The sequence below is a fragment of the Lepidothrix coronata genome, unplaced genomic scaffold, assembly GCF_001604755.1.
Source record: "Lepidothrix coronata isolate B3197 unplaced genomic scaffold, Lepidothrix_coronata-1.0 Scaffold26, whole genome shotgun sequence".
NCBI classification, from domain to species: Eukaryota; Metazoa; Chordata; class Aves; order Passeriformes; family Pipridae; genus Lepidothrix; species Lepidothrix coronata.
Window position 1 is genome coordinate 939,738 of NW_016690206.1, and position 16,417 is coordinate 956,154.

The 16,417-nt window shown below is 35.2% G+C and overlaps 1 protein-coding gene across 9 annotated transcripts in view; it reads right to left on the minus strand.

The window, feature by feature from the left end:
* The window catches only part of CDH18 (cadherin 18), a 486,743-nt gene that overhangs the window by 6,506 nt on the left and 463,820 nt on the right, over positions 1-16,417 (minus strand). For all 9 annotated transcript variants that reach the window (XM_017809411.1, XM_017809412.1, XM_017809409.1 and 6 more), the window contains one exon: positions 12,299-12,416. In XM_017809411.1, coding sequence (XP_017664900.1) covers positions 12,299-12,416 — 118 coding nt within the window. The remainder of the gene's footprint in view (positions 1-12,298; positions 12,417-16,417) is intronic.

A 16,417-nucleotide genomic window follows, 5' to 3' on the forward strand; every position in this document is an offset into this window, starting at 1 on the left:
TTGGGGTTCTGTTTCAAGTGTTTTAATACCATGTTATGCTGTTGGTAGTATATGGACAGTCATCAATCTGAATATCTGGAATTCTGAGGATATTTGTTATGGAATTTTTCCACAACACAAAATTGTCTTGATTCTCAGAAGAATGTTAAAAGGTCTTTAGTAAAAGCTAAAATGAGACTTTCATATTTTACTGTTTGTGACAGGTTTTAAAGTTCAAATGAGCTTTCAGAAAACATCAGAAAGATAGTGGCCAAAGACATGCTACAGAGAGGTCAAGAGGAAGAGGGAAGGGGAGAGGGATGGAGGAAAGGAAGGGAAAGGAAGGTAAAGGAAGGGAAAAAGAGCAGATATGACATGTTCTAAACTAATGGAGGTTAAAGGTATGTGAGCCAAAGGGAGATAGTGACATAAGATTTTGTCACCGTTGTTACCTATAGGTCCATCTGGCACATATTACTCAAGGAGAACATAACGTTTATTATGCACACGTTGCAAGAGCATTTACAGGCACCAATGAGGATAGAAAGTTGCTGCACATATCTCTTTAAGTCCAAGAAATTAAGGGGCATAAAGAAAATGTGGGGGAAGAAATGCTACAATAATATCTTATTTATTTACGTTATTTACAATATGTGTAAAATTTATTTTCAATTTGTTGCCACCACTTTAAAAGTACTAGCCCCTGAATAAAAGTACAAGATAAATCAAGCAAAACTGGAGACAGTGAGGACCAGAGACATGAGCCGTTATGGAAAGAGGGCTGATAAATGGAAAGAGAGATTAGAATAAAAGAGCTTTCCTCTCATACTGGTTGTCCATGATTTCCAAATTGTGGGATTGTGAGTTTGAAATTTTTTAGCAAACAAAGGGATGATGAGTACAAAGAAACATCTACCAGGTTTCTCTTCCTATTACAAACAAACAAGGCATTTTCTTCTTTTCCCCTACAACTGTAGCTACAGCATTGAATGGATTTATATAATCTATGGAAAAATGAAATCTGTGTTGATTCATGAAAATTTAGCACAGCAATACAACTAGTGCAGCATATTTTAGCCCATCTGACAGATGCATGCATATTTGAATGGAGGAGTTAAACATTTTTATTTAAACTGGATAAATGCTCTTTTTCAGGTGACTACTCTTCATGATACACCTTCTATCAAGTTCTGTGCAAAATTTTAAAGCACTCAGTTTAACCCACTTCTGCCAACATTTTGGTTTGCATATCATCTGTCAGTGGTACTGAGAAAAACTGCTAGTATAGCCCCACATAATAGTAATATATATGTTAACAGGTTTCACACAAGAAATATATTTATGAGCTGGGAAGTGATACCCTTACTGGCAGGCCAAGAACTGAGCACTCAAGTCCTTTACTTCTCCACAAGAACACCACCCATACACCCTCATCTTCTTGGAAATATCCAGCACGGTGAGTTTGTTATAAACTCATTAAGTGTTGATCTTTTCACTTGAAGTGGGTACAAAATAAGATTCATTAATTTATTTATCTATCTATCTATCTATCTATCTATTTATTTATTTATTTATTTATTTATTTATTTATTTGCTGTAGACCCTGAAGCCCTATTCTACTTGTCTACGGGCAGTAAATTGGTCGTTTGTTTTTTTTTAAATATGGGGTTGTAGAAATGATTCCTATATACATATAGCATATGAAATGAAGAATTATTCTTTCATTTTTATGAAAACTGTGTTAAACTTTGGCTTTTCTCCATATTGCTTAATCTGGTCTTGTGAAATCTTATAAAAGTATACTGTGGTATTCTCATTAATGCTGATTTTTTCATTATATTACAGTTAAGAAATAAATTATTTCCACATTATTCTGCAATTAGACTAGGGAGCAAACTGTTTTGTGTTATAACTGAGTCAGCTGATTGAAGAAATCAAGTCTGGTATCACTGAAATTCAAAATGCATTTATCGTATAAAGAAAATTCTTATTCCTATAATAGAATGAACGGGGGCCTTAAGACCATAATTATAGACCATCTTCACCCATGGAGGTCTTGCTAGACTCTGCCAGACTAATGCTAAGATATATGAAAAGTACCAAGTCCTATTTCTCAAATTTTGACCAGCTCACTTTTTAACACATGTATGGTCTTCTATATTTAATTAAATACTGTACATGAACAACCTCAGGGATTTATTTTAAAATACTTCTAGAACAAGCAAATAATCTTATGGAACACAGATTATAAAGAGGTAGGTTGCCTGCATGTCTTTTAATTCTTCAACACACATATGGATATAATCAGGAGGTAAAGTAAGCAGTTGTTTTATCTTTCTCCTATACAATGTTGCATAAAAAACCCTTTTACTTGTTTTTTTTTTTTCTTTTATAATATCTTGTCTATTTACTCCACTCCACTTTTTTTTATGCTACCTAGACTGTAAGCCCCAACTTCCCTAATACTGCTGGAGGACACGGATAAAATCTTCAGGGTTTCAAAGAGGGAAATCACCACAGACTATAAAATGACCTTCACCTTGTCAGCTGTCCAAGCAGTGGTAGATTGAGCTCTAGATACAGCCCAAGAGCAGAAATAAACTCACATATCTGTGATCAGTAGGGAATTTCAAATGAATGCATATTTTGCATAAAAAGAAGTTAATGTTTGCAGTATATATAAGGTGATGACTGCTGCTTCTGCCTTTCTACATCAGAAAAAAGATTCATATCATCATATTTTCCACGTGCAGGAAAAACTTCACTGACTTTCTAGTTTTTCAGAATCCAATTTATAAATGCTTCCCTTCCTTAAAATGAAACTTACTACAGATTATTAGCAGAGCTCTTCTCTAGCAATTTCCCTTTTTATCTCCTGCAGTTGCTGGTTGTTAAACCAATCAAGACTGGGGAGTGCTTATGATCCCTGGAACACCGATTGTTCACACTGATGAATTTAGCACCCTCCCTGGTATTTTGTTGATCCGGGCCAACCAGGACACCCAACCACAGTCAGTGTTATTATCATACACCAGGGACCCTTCTCAGCAGGCAGTATGGGCAAGAGCGCACCAGGTTTGTTTCCTCCCACTTTTCACTGTGCCTCAACATTATTCCAACAGCCTGTGGATCCTTAAGCAACCCTAAATAGCCTCATGCTACACACACCACAACACACTGTGGCGTGTACATTTCTTTTGTGACATGATAACACTAATGCTGTTAGGCTGCAATACAACTTTTACATTATTTCATAAAGTAAAAAGAGAAAAAACCCCATGATAATGAAACCTGGGCTCTATTAGATTCTACACAGGGTCCAGAGGAGATACAAGGTCAAGTGCTTTGTATGTTGCCTGTTTTACTAAGCTTCTTTGCAAGACAACAGTCACAGGCCTGTTTAACATTGTGGGCTGTTCTTTCTTTTTTTCCTGAGCACCAGTACTATCACTTTAAACTAGTCTGCTTGGACACGTAGAAGTCCCACTGAAGTCATTAGAGAAGTCATGACTAGGCTTCATGAACAAAGATTTGGGAAAGGCTCTATCCACATTTGTTACAAGCACGTTGGTGGCTAATAAGACCAGTATGAGACAGACATGTCCGACTGCAAAAGGCACAACAGAAGGACTCCTTAGGTGGTACATTCGGCAAGACATGGTTCTTTCTGCATTGTCTTTTCTCCTCGAGAGTGATCCTGTGGGCGTTCTCAAAGGAAACAGCAGCGTTACAGATGGTGTATCTCCAGGCCTCCCGATTTGAGGCCAGAGGAGACCAGTTCTGTTGATCAACGTTAGAGAAGTACAACATTCTTATATGCAGTTTTTAGCACATGTACTTATCAACAGAAAAAAGCAATTTCAAAGAAGTGACAGTTCTAAGGAGAATCATACTTCAAGTTGCAACAGAAGAGAAGATGACAATCACACAACAAAGTTACCTGGAAATACCTTAAAGACCTAGGGATATGTTCAAGGACTCAGCTTGAAACGTAATTCTCTATTGGTAGTAAGTGACACTATCCATGAGTTAAGCATTAATATTAACAAATGTCACGTCTCTCACCACAAAAGAAGAGGTTCTTAGATCTTATACTGGATTTCCAAAAGGTGACAGAAAGTGTTATAACCCATAGTAAGAACACTTATTCATTTCTGCTTAAGGCTCTATTTTTGTCGTGGTGCCTACAGGTCCCAAACACTTCAGTTCAGCTACTTTGTCCATATAAGAAAATCCTAAAAAATTATGTCCCAGTGAATGCTCCTGGGGCAATATCCAAAAAAAGCCCAGTACTCATATCTGTGCAGGAAAGGATAGCCCCTTCCTTCTGTCCTCTGACATAAATAAAAAAAAAAGACTGAAAGATGATCACCATATAGCAACAGAGGCAGTGATGAAAGTGCTGGCTGACAACAAAAGTATCAGAAGCTGAATATAAGGAAGAAAAACCTAGGATTCCTGAGCAGGAATCTTGCAGTAATGAAAGGATGTTAGCACAGAGACTATTGGCAAAGATGTAAAAGAAAGAACATTGGGATATGAGCATGTATGCTATGAGGAAAACTGTGGATAGATGGGGGGAAAATTGTGAGTGCAAAAAATAAAAGCTAAAAAACAAAAGGACAAAAATGACAAAATGGACAAAACATACAATTCAAATGTTACAGTAAAAAAAATCTGAAAAAAACCTGTAATTAAACCGTGTTTCTCTGGGATGGAATGTCTTACCAAACAAGGAACTGTCATTTTTATACTACATAGAATAAATACAAATTAAATAAAACCACATTATTTCTTTCAATGTTGTATTTTTTCTTTCAACATTAAATTGTTTTTTTTGCACTGTTAAAATCATGCAATTCAATATTAGTATAAGACAGAGCCAGTATAAAATTTTTAATTTCAAAGAATTGTCGTGGTCAACTTGTGTTGTTTGTGTTCTCTTGAGGAATAACTAGATTTTTGTAGAAACAGATGTTACATGACATATAGCCAGAAATTTCTGTATAACATATCCAGTTATAAGCATTCTCAAAGAAACAATATAAAGCTTTTAACATAAATAAAAAGTAAGATCTCAATATTTCAGGCACTGGCACGGAAATTTTCTGTTCCCAGTGTCATCAGAGGTGTTGATTCTCGCTATGACTCTATTACAGATATAGTGACTCAATTAGTGCATTGTGTGTACATATAAATAAAATACTTAGAAAGTAACTGAGCTCTCACAGACTATTTTTTGTCCTCATTAAATCTCTTAAAATATTTTACAAATAAGTTATCTAACACTTTTTCAAAGAACAAAACCGTGGCTGATTTTCTAAAGGTCTCTGAGAATCAAGGATAGCAAAAAATGATCACAGCTAATCACATTGCCACAATACAGAAATCATATCTCTAATGTTCTAGTCAGAGCTCTATTATTGAGGACAATCACATGTAAAGGTATGCCAACCAAATGAATGAATAAAAAAGTTTACCCAAACTTTAGTATTGACTACATCCTGACAACTATTCTGATGTTTTAAAATTTCAAATTTTAATTGTTTACACTTCTTATCAAAAACCATTGTAGGAACACACTGAGAGAGGAGCTAGAAAGACAGCAACTTTTAAGAGGAGGGTCATAGCAAGGAACAAAAGAATCTCACACTCTGTAAGAGCTACAGGAAGCCAAGTATAAAGACAGACACTGATGACCTAAGAAAGAGCTTACTGAGGGGAGACAAAAAGGTAATATCAACAGCAGTACTTTGAAAGGTAGTTGAGGGTTTATGTATTGAGAAATTTCTTTGATATCTGAAAAGAGATACAACAGATAGACAGGGAAGACAAGGGTATAGGATAGCAGCAATAGTACTAGGATGATGGAACTAGAGGTCTGATTCTTCTAGGCATGGAAATAAAGACCTCTTTGTCTCAATGGATTTAAATGGTGAACTTCACCTCTGGGGAGTATGTTAAGAACCAGGACTCACTGGAGATGAAAGGACTGACATCTAAAGAAAATTAACAACTCCAACTTTTGGAAAGAAATATTTATCTGATTCCTTGTGGTGCACATTGCACCATGTAATGATATAAACTCTCTAATGATCTAAACTTTCTCATATTTAGGCTATTCTTTGCAGATATGGCAACTAGAACTTAAGATTCACTTCAAGTGAGGTTGAGGTTATACATGGAATATTCTGCATGACTCTAATGCAGAAGCTCTTCACACTCTGAAGATGTAGTAGTTTACTAAGCCAGACTGTACACTGTATACAAGGCTGTTACCACAGTCTTTTTCCATCATCTCCACCTTTTTATGCTGAGCTTCTGAACTAAGAAAAGAAAGGAGGCCATAGGAAAACCAAGGAAGCAGAGATACAGCGATAACACCATGGAAAGTGACTACTGGAACGCTTCAGAGGATGTTCATTTATCATTCAAAATTTGAGAATTCCTTTGACATATTATACATTACAAGCAGAGACAAGAGAAATAGAAGTAAAAAAACATAGAGTAAAATCCTGTTTATATCTTAAGGCATGTTTCAATTTTCAGTTCTGCTTATATCAGCAGTCCAACTATATAAATTTTCTGAGAAGTCATAAACTAATTAAACCCAAAGAAAATACATTGGAATGATTTGCATTTCTTACATTTCTAAAGTTAGAACAGTTAATTTGTTTATGTGGACTATCTTGATAGGCATTTCTGTTTCATTTCTCTACTGATAACTCTTGTAAATATTTTTTCTTTTGTGCTGGCTTCAAAGCTATTGCCAATGGCAAGAAGCTATTGGTTTTTCAGTGGGTATTTCTGCTCAGTGGGTAGCAAAAATGAAAAGAAACGTAGAAGACTTTTAGGGACTGAAATACAGTTATTTGCTTATGATTGGTTTGTGAAACACCAACAGATTGCAGCCCTGAAAATAAATGCAAGAAGAACCTGTACATTATGCACAAGCTTACCTATGTGATCAATCTTAGAGCTGACCTTTTTAAACCAAAAAATCATCAAAGATGTTCAGATGCCTGAAGAAGAAAAATGTCTCCCTCTGCAGTAGCTAGTCCTGGTTTTCTGTCTATTGTACTCATGGTAGAGTTCCTTTTTAACTTTCATATGTTGACTCTGATAATACCTACTCAGATATTCAATCCATTTACAGCAACAGCACTTCTGTCGAATTACTTGCAGTCACCATGTGTAATGCTAACTTTGCACTTTCTCAGATATCATTTCTCTCACGTTACAACTTTCTTTATGGGATAATATTTCATGGTAGGTCAGTAGTAACTTGCAATACCACAGAACCAGACCAAACACTCCACTTTGATATCAATGAGGGCAGGAACTATGTAGCTGTTTGCCCCTCACTTTGGGTTGCAAAGTGGGAGTTTCAACCTGACCTTTTTAAATGTCACTTCCAATGTTCTAAAACAACTAAAACATGATCTGGTATCTGGCATGCTTATTTGCAATTTTAAAGCCCTAAAGTCAGTTCACTGGCCTGCTAGTGTGCAATAATGGTAGGAAATAAGAAGGTAGGAAATAAGAAGGGTAGAGAGATAAACAGAAGGTTATGCAAGGAAATTCACACTGGGATGGAATCAATTAATCTCTGGACCTTGCTCTCTTTCTAAATAACAGCAATGATGAGTAAAATTGATCTTTTTTTTTTAGCATTTTTTGATCTGTGATAGAGAGAAAAAGGTATCACAAGCATGAGTGGATGAACACATTACAAATGTCATTTTATACAGATGCCGTTGAACTCATTGTGCTCCAGATTTTACAGAAAACCACAACTCTGCTTCTGTGGGTATTAATGTATCTTCTGATATAACATTACGAAAAGGTAATCTCCAAAGTGATAGTATCAGAAAAATGGCATACGTGTTGTCAGCCAGCACTTTCATCACTGCTTCTGTAGCTAAGCATTCTCTAGGGAGTTGTTCTTCCTTGAAAGTAAGGTAAACTTAGTCTGCTACCAGAAGTGAGCAGTCTCAATTTATTAAAGTAAGAGAATGCACAAATCTTATTGGCGCTGTTGGGTGAATGTGCCCAGTATCGGCATAAACCCTTATTGTCCAGGAAATTTACAATACCCATTGGAGCATCCATCGTAGGCTGCATATCTTGTGATAAAAAAATAGCACCAGCAAAACATCTTATGCTTTACAGTGCATAAGATTCATAAATGTTCTAAGTGAACTATTCTCTGGGGGGTCAATCTTTTTTTCAGCTCCTAGAAAGTGTTATGTAACTTCTGAAAGAAGCCTCTAAGAAGTAACAAATTAGGCAGAAAGAAAGAATGATTTTTTTTTTTTAACTCAGAGAAGAGAGATGTTATGCAAATGTGCGTTTATATATTAATGGTTTGGAATGTTATAATAATGACATGTCCACATGCATTAGCAAATTTTGACAAATATATCCACCATTCTTTAAGCATCTGGAAAAATATTGTGATTCTTTCAGAGAAAAAATTTAAAAAAATGCAATTTTAAAATTCAGTACATAGAAAGAGTTTTATTGGGAAGAACTGTCATCTTTTCTCTGATTCCTCAACAGATGATTTTTTTAGCCCCGTATTACCCTGGGAATTTTTTAATGGGAAATGCAAAATCAGATATTTCTGATTAGGTAAAACATGTAAATTTAAGATATTACAAGCCAATGGAAAAAGGATTAAAAAAATTTTCTATGACAACATCCTAAAAAACAAAAAGAGGAGAACATAGACAACAATGAAATGAGTTGTGTAGCATCTGATCTACAAAATAAAAGCACAGCCCAAAAAGTACTTGGAACCATGTTTTACTAGAGATTGCAACATTTTTCTGGGCAGAATAAATTGTAAACAACCCTGTTTTCATTAGATGATCTTCATAAGTACAACTCTCAGATAAACAAAAAGGCATCTTCCCTGGGCTTGCTCTCTAAAATTGCAGGAAATTATTACAACTTAATGCATTTTCTTTGTATAGCAAAGAAATTCTATTCCAGCTCTTGTTCTGTCTTGCTTACATGAGTACAGATACTGCATAATTTTGTTGTCTGTCCTCTTGTTCATACTCTTAAGCCTCTGCTCTGAATAGTACTTTTTCAGTATAAAATAAAACTCAAATAGCAACAAAGAATCTTAAGAATACAGTGGGGGAAAAGTATCATACTCTGTCTTTTCCAATTTTTTTTTTTTTAATGAAAGTTGCAACACAAACAGAATCCAGAAGGTGATTCAAACAACTCTTAAGTTCTGCTGGACTGCATATTTGGTATAGCCCTGTGACTGTCTCCTGACTTACATTTCCCTGAAGGTTTTAAGCTCTGCGTTATGAGAATGAATATTCAAAGAATGGAGATTTAACATTGTGGAGATTTTTATTTAGAAAAAGCACAGGTTCAGGCATATGAGGTAAAAGTTTAACTGCTCATGTGATCAGTTATCTGGACTGAGGCTTTAATACTTATTTGGTCTCCTGAAGCCATAGAATATTATTGACCTGAATCATACACACGCTGAGATTGTATATTGCTGCAGTCTATACAGGTAGATAGGAACAAACTACAAAATCTTATGCTTGTGCAAGCCCTAGGTTTCAAAGTGCATAGATACAAGCATTAACATTTGAAGATCCAAGGCACTGCTGTGGAGCCTGCTTTTAATAATGGAGTAGGGGATCATTCATGCAAGTCTATTTGGACTTAAAACAAAAAACCTGTTGTTTTGGGTTATGAAAACAAGGGAAGAAAATGCCTACTGAGATTTTTATGAAATGAGACCTCTATCCTAAAGAAATAAAAGGAGGAGATGACTGGATTTGAAGATGACTGCAAGAGAAATATAATTTTGTAATAACAGATACATCTATTTCTGACTACCACTTTCAATGTGACATCAAGAATTTATTTCTTATCACTCTGCAAAACATTATTGAAAACTCTCTTAAGTCAATTTCTGTAGTTTTTTCCTTTAAAAACTTAACATAGTGAACAAATAAATAAAACCCTGCATGAATGCTGATCTTTATGGAGTTATTAAATCCAGAGGTAAAAACAGCAGCTGTCTTGTAAGAACATTCTGATTATTTTTAACAGCTGATGCACAAAAACATGAGTTTTCAGAAGTGCAGACTTGTCACAGAGATAAGAAAGGTTTTTTCTGACCACCTTCTCTCAACTATTTCCTAGAAGAGTAAGCAATAAAAATTCCATTTCTGAATAGGAATAGCTGATAAATATGAAAATTGTAAATGCTAGATAACTACATATTGTGAATGCACTTCATAAGTGTTTCACTGCTATTTTATTCATAGAATGTACCACAAAGAAAAGGTCCCAATAAGGGGCAGTGTTTAAATGGTATATTCAAAGGGTCACGTGCCAAGCAAAATAGTAACAATGAATTTGTTTTTAAGATAAATTTCATGTTATTACTTTAGATAAACTGTCATTATGTTAATTATAAGGGCAATTTGAAAGTTATGTTTTTGGAGTCTTTGTATGTATGAGAAGTTTTATGCAAGATGCTATAGGAATTGCATACTTTTCTACTCCTTAGGTGAAATAAAAACATAATACACAATAGACCTTTACCATAAAAGACACCTTTTTCAGTTCCTTCAGCTACTTTCCCCTGTCAAATCCAATTTAGAATAGTCCAAACACTGCTTTCTGCTGTTGGTTCTAAAGTCAATTCTCACTGTTCTTGGGGAAGTAACAAGAAAGCAGCAAGTGATTATTAGTGCATATTTTTAGCCAAAGCATGACATTGCTGCATCAAAGATTTACTAAAATTCCTCACCCTCTTATAAATCTTTGTATTAAATAACTTACGTAGTAATAAACACATACAATATAGATCCAGATTAAAATATGTTCAAAACCATATGTCAACTTCATTATGAACAACAATTTCAATATAGCTATTCAAAAGCACATCTTGATATAAATATCTTTTATAGAAATGAACATGGCCATGACCTTCCACATGAGATCACAGTCCAATACTCGATGAGTTTATTTGAAACTTCTACTAAAATACAAAAATGCATAACCATACACCTCCTTTATTCAGAAACAACTGTCTGGCTTTTCCTACAATGTTCCATCACAATCTGAGTGGGATTAACATGCTAATCTGAGAAAGGTCTGGTGTCTCACCTAAAGAATATTTTTAATATATGAATTAGTCCTTCAAATTTTATTGTTATAATTAATATTGAAATATATTTTATTGATCTCTTTTGGAACTAGGATATGAAATACATTAATCTAGTCCGAACAAATAGCATGACAATATTTTTTTCTGCTGTAACTATAGTTAAATGTAGGAACTGATTTTTTAGGAAGATTATAGAGTCTCCTTCCCTGAAAGATTTTACAGATAAAAGATTCTGTAAAGAGTAGTTTCAATATCATTGTAAATAGCATATGTACCAATGACGAAATTAATGCTTTTCATCAGAGATGTCTAGTGCTCTGTAGGATCAGAAGGTGTTCCACAGCACTACTACAAATATATAACTGTAAAGTAAAGCCAATCCCCCACACTTCCCACATACAAACAGGTGTAAAAACAAAACCATACAATACACGCACATACACAAAAGCTTAAGAGGAGAACTCAGACAAACATTTAAAGTTTAATCTTATTTTCATCAGATTGCAAAACGGAGACCAAAATGCAATACTCAACCAAGAGTAAGTCAAATTTAGGTTTGGGTTTTGGAATGGTTGGGCAGTTTCTTTGTTTCAAGAAATGTTCAGAAACAGTTGGTTTGGTGATTCTGAAAGCCATTTTCCTTCAGGGCCTATGTCATATGAATTTCTGATTGTAATTTTCAGGCACACTTTATTAGGAAGGACATGAAGCAATAGACTATCATCCAGGGAGCACTGAAGGACCTACTCTTGATGTCATGTCTGTAAACGTAAGTATGAATTCCAATTTTTATGCCCCTTAAATTTTTTTTTCTCGTCCAAGCAATAATTAGAAATAGCCTTGACAGTATCCAGTACCCTATTTTACCTAGAAATAGGCTAAATTGTTGACACCATTTTCATTTATCCACTTTTAAAAAAACATTCCTGAATGTATGAAGAATAAATGTTAAAATTAAGTGGAATATAAAAATAAAATGCAATATCTGATTATTTTTAGTTTGCAATACGTTGTATATGCATGCCCTTGACATCTGACAATTCAGTGATAACATATTACAGTTTTCCCTTTCTGTCAAGAAACACATGTAAATTTTTCTCTTCAGTTCAGACATCCCAGACAGAACAGAGACCCATTTCTTTGAGATTTATATGTTTGATTTACCTTCATTGTTCCTTAGAGTAAAGTTGGGATTCAAAGAAAGCCCTTCATCAAGAGAAAAATGGAATCTCGCTCCATTTGCAGAGTTATCTTTGTCAGTTGCAGTGATAGTCTGAATTACCTGAAATAAAAATTAACAGTGAAACGTTAACTTGACTCATGTGGTGCCTGAACTCAGCAGGATGCTCAAGCTTACCTTTTTTTAATTTTCTACTTGACTGCTGCTAAATTCAACAGATGAAACAACTGCGTCATTAGCTTGATTTCTCTAGCATGAAAGATTTTAGGAACCACACTTCACAGTTATATGAAAGCATCTAAAGGATCTACACTTTCGGATGTTTTGATATGGTCAGGACCTGGTACAGAAGTTATCACCATTGTCATTGCATCCTGATAACTTTCTGAATTGCTAAACATGACTTTTTATGGAACCAACAGACAGGCTGTATCAGGATGGTCTATGTGAAGCATCATCTGCCTGCCATCCTAATAATTAGATGCATGTCAATATTGATTAGGGAAAATAATTATCTAAAATGGTAGGTATATAAAAGCAGGTAAATATCTATCTATTTAGAATTCCCGTCAAGAGTTAGTTTAAATTGCCAGAGAACAGAACAGGAAGAACAGCAGCCACTCCTGGGTTTAGTTTGGTTTGCCCAAAAAGGACCAGAACTAGATCTAGCAATGACATATGAGGGAGGTGTTTTTGAAAGGTAGGGCTTTGCCTTCAAAAGCCCTAGTGGTTTTTAATATTTACTTTCAACTAAAATTGATCTAAGCTTTTGGAATGTGGGACCAAACAGTATTTCTACCTCTACTTTAATTTTCATGCTGGGTCTTGAAACTCAAGTGCTAAAGTGGAATCCAATAAAGGTTGTTCTTGTGATATAGGCAGTGAAGCCCACACAAACTGCTGCACAGAGATGATAGCTATCCTGAAGGAAATGTAAAAGGGGGAGGGAAAGTTCTCTTTTCACGAGAATTTTTCTGTTCAGTGTTCAGCTTTAGTCTGTCTGGACTGAACCTGAAGCATAAACAGTGCAGGCTCAAGTGGTTTGGTCTGTTTTAAAACTGAAAGACAGCACACAGTTCCCTATCTCCCTACCTTCTCACATGAGAGAAGCAAAACAAATACATTTTGAAGCCATGTGTCAGTTTGGGCTGGGGTAGAGTCAATTTTCTTCACAGTAACCAGTATGGGGCTGTGGTTTTGATTTGTGCTGGAAACAGCATTGATAACACTGAATGTTTTTTGTCATTGCTGAGCAGTGCTTACAGTGTCAAGGGCTTTTCTGCTCCTTGATCCGAAGGATATTCCAGACCATGTGGCATTAGGCTCACATATAAAGCTGGGGGAAGAAGAAGGAAGGGGGGGATGTTTTGGAGTTTTGTCTTCCAAAGTCACCATTGTGGCGTGATGGTGCCCTGCCCTCCTGGTGATGGCCAAACGCCTTCCCGTTCATGGGAAGTGGTGAACGAATTCCCTGCTTTGCTTTGCTTGCATATGCAGCTTTTGCTTTATCAATAAACTGTCTTTATCTCAACCCATGAGTTCTCTCACTTTTATTTTCCTGATTCTTTCCCTCATCCCATTGCGGGGGAGTGAGCAAGTAGCTGCGTGTGGTTGAGTTGCCAGTTGGGGTTAAACCATGACAGCTCAATAGGATATAATGCTTATTCTACTTACTATGTACAACAAAGTACATTTTATTGACTATACACTCCTGAGACAATTAACAATATTTAGGATGATTGCCAAGAATATTTTAAGAATTTGTCATAATACCTTTTTGTTGAAGTGTAGCAGAGTAAGATCAATCTTAAACAATCCAAAATACCTATAATTGTTCAGTTTATCAAAGTCATGGCAATATTGGCTAAAAAGTTTGGCAAAAGCTAATCGTTCACTACTGAATTTTGCAAAGGTGGTAAAACTGTTAGTGAAACTACCATGCAAAACCAGATATATAAGATTTTCCTAGATAGATATATTTAGTTCATAATTTGGAAATGCTATGAGGTGAGATGAGGCAAGGCAAGACAAAAAAAGGGAGATGGAAGAATATGTTCAAAAGAATCAATTTCTGCTATTATTCAAATAGTAAAAATACTGTTAAATGCCATTCAAGCTGTAAAAATTTCAGATAAGACCATAAAATATATTAATTTATGAAATACTATTTAAAAATCCTCAGTGCTGTTAATCAGAGAAATATAAGTCAATTCGTCATGCACATTCAGCTTTTATTTGACAGCCTAGTAGATAAATATTGGTCCTGTTGCCCTCTGCAATGAAAACACTCAGCGACATTTTACAGAATCTTGCATCAAGACCATGCCATTTTGCAAAAGAAATACCTTTGATCAAGGCCTCAGTGCCACAAGACTAGTATAAAGATTATTTGGGTTTAAGACTAACTTTATAACTCAAAATATACTGTCTACATTCCCTGATTTCACACATGGAAGTTCACATGTCTACAGAATTCACCCATATATGTAAAAAATATAGCACCAGATGTTATACAAATCATGCTTTTCCATGTAGAAAACAAACATTGTATGTTTAATAGGACAGGTCAGAACATTTTGAGAGACCTGTTTTTAAAAAGAAAGTTCACACTCTTTCAGAAAAGATTAGTAATACGTTAACTCAGAGGTGAGAAACAGAAGTATGGGTCCTCTTGACACTGAAATCTGCTGTTAACCCTTTTCTGTTTAATTTGCCAACTACTTAATATCCTATTAGGAGGCACCTTACCAAAGCTGATTACAATAAAAATGTAGACATAGCCTCAGCTGCAGTAAAGTTCAGTTGACAATACTCATAGAATGAAACTGAAAGGTTATGCTTTTTCTTTAAAGGTAAGACTTGGTAAGAAAAAGGAATTCAAAGAACTGAGGAGATCTAATTGCAGAGGGTGGAGAGCAGGTGCTAAATTCTACTCAGATCCTTTTTTAGAACTTCACAATAAAGAAGTAAATATGCACATGACAAACACATAGTAGAGGCATTCCTTGTCAGCTAACATTGATTTCCTTTGTGGAAGATTGCAAAATGTCATTTTCCCATATTGGCTGAATTTCACAATCATTCACAAAATGAGTATATGTCTAGAAGTCAGTATTCTCCAAGTCTTAATGCCATTTAAGATAAAATCACAGCTGCTTTATCGACTTTAATATATAATATCTACCAGGCTTCACCTGGAATCTATTGTAGATACTTGGTCTTTCTTCTCAACAATACAATTACTAAGGGACTAAAGCTGTCAGTATGTCATGGAAATGATCATCTCCTCATAAGCATTTTCTTTTTGTCATGCCTTAGGAGTGGTCATTTAAGCTTAAGCATAAAGCTCTCAAGAAATTTTTGGTTTGGATTTTTGTTGGGTTTTTTTGGTGGTTTGGTTGGGATATTTTAAACAAAAAAATAGAGCAGTAGAGGGAAAAAGAAGCGGCAGAGGCTCTGCAACTTGATGATACTTTGATTCTCTTCATAGAAGCCTCCTCTGATAACAAATAAACAAAGACAGAAAGTCCTTCAATGACAATCTACTGGTTAGCTTATCTTGCAGATAATAATTTCAAAATAGATGTACTGAGGAAACAAATAAGGACTCTTACAGGACAGTGTAGAGCTGGAGCCCAACCTGAAATAATTAGTCAAACAGATATCCCCAGCAGTACAGAATATGTTCTTTAGGGATAAATCTTATGAAGCATTCCCATAAGATGATGAAAAACTCAAGAATAATTCTGCCTTTTCAGTTATTCAAAACCACCCAGCTGGGAATGCATTTTAGCTTATGGTACACTTGCCTTATTCTTCAATCCTTATTTGTCCCTCCCTAATATTTGTTGAACACTGTCTTTTTTCTTTTCCTTAGACTAAATGGTAACATCTTCTGAGTAAGATCTGTGCACTTTTGCGTTTTGTTTTAGTTTTTGTATAGTGCAATAGTGTCACAATTTTTCTGAAACCTTTTTGTACAATGCAAATAAAAAATAGTGCATGTCACGTATGTCCTCTTAGTTTAAGCATACAACACCAAGCTGGTCCAGCCTTTGACATTAAAGGACTACTTGTAGAGTCCCTCATGGTAGCATTAATCT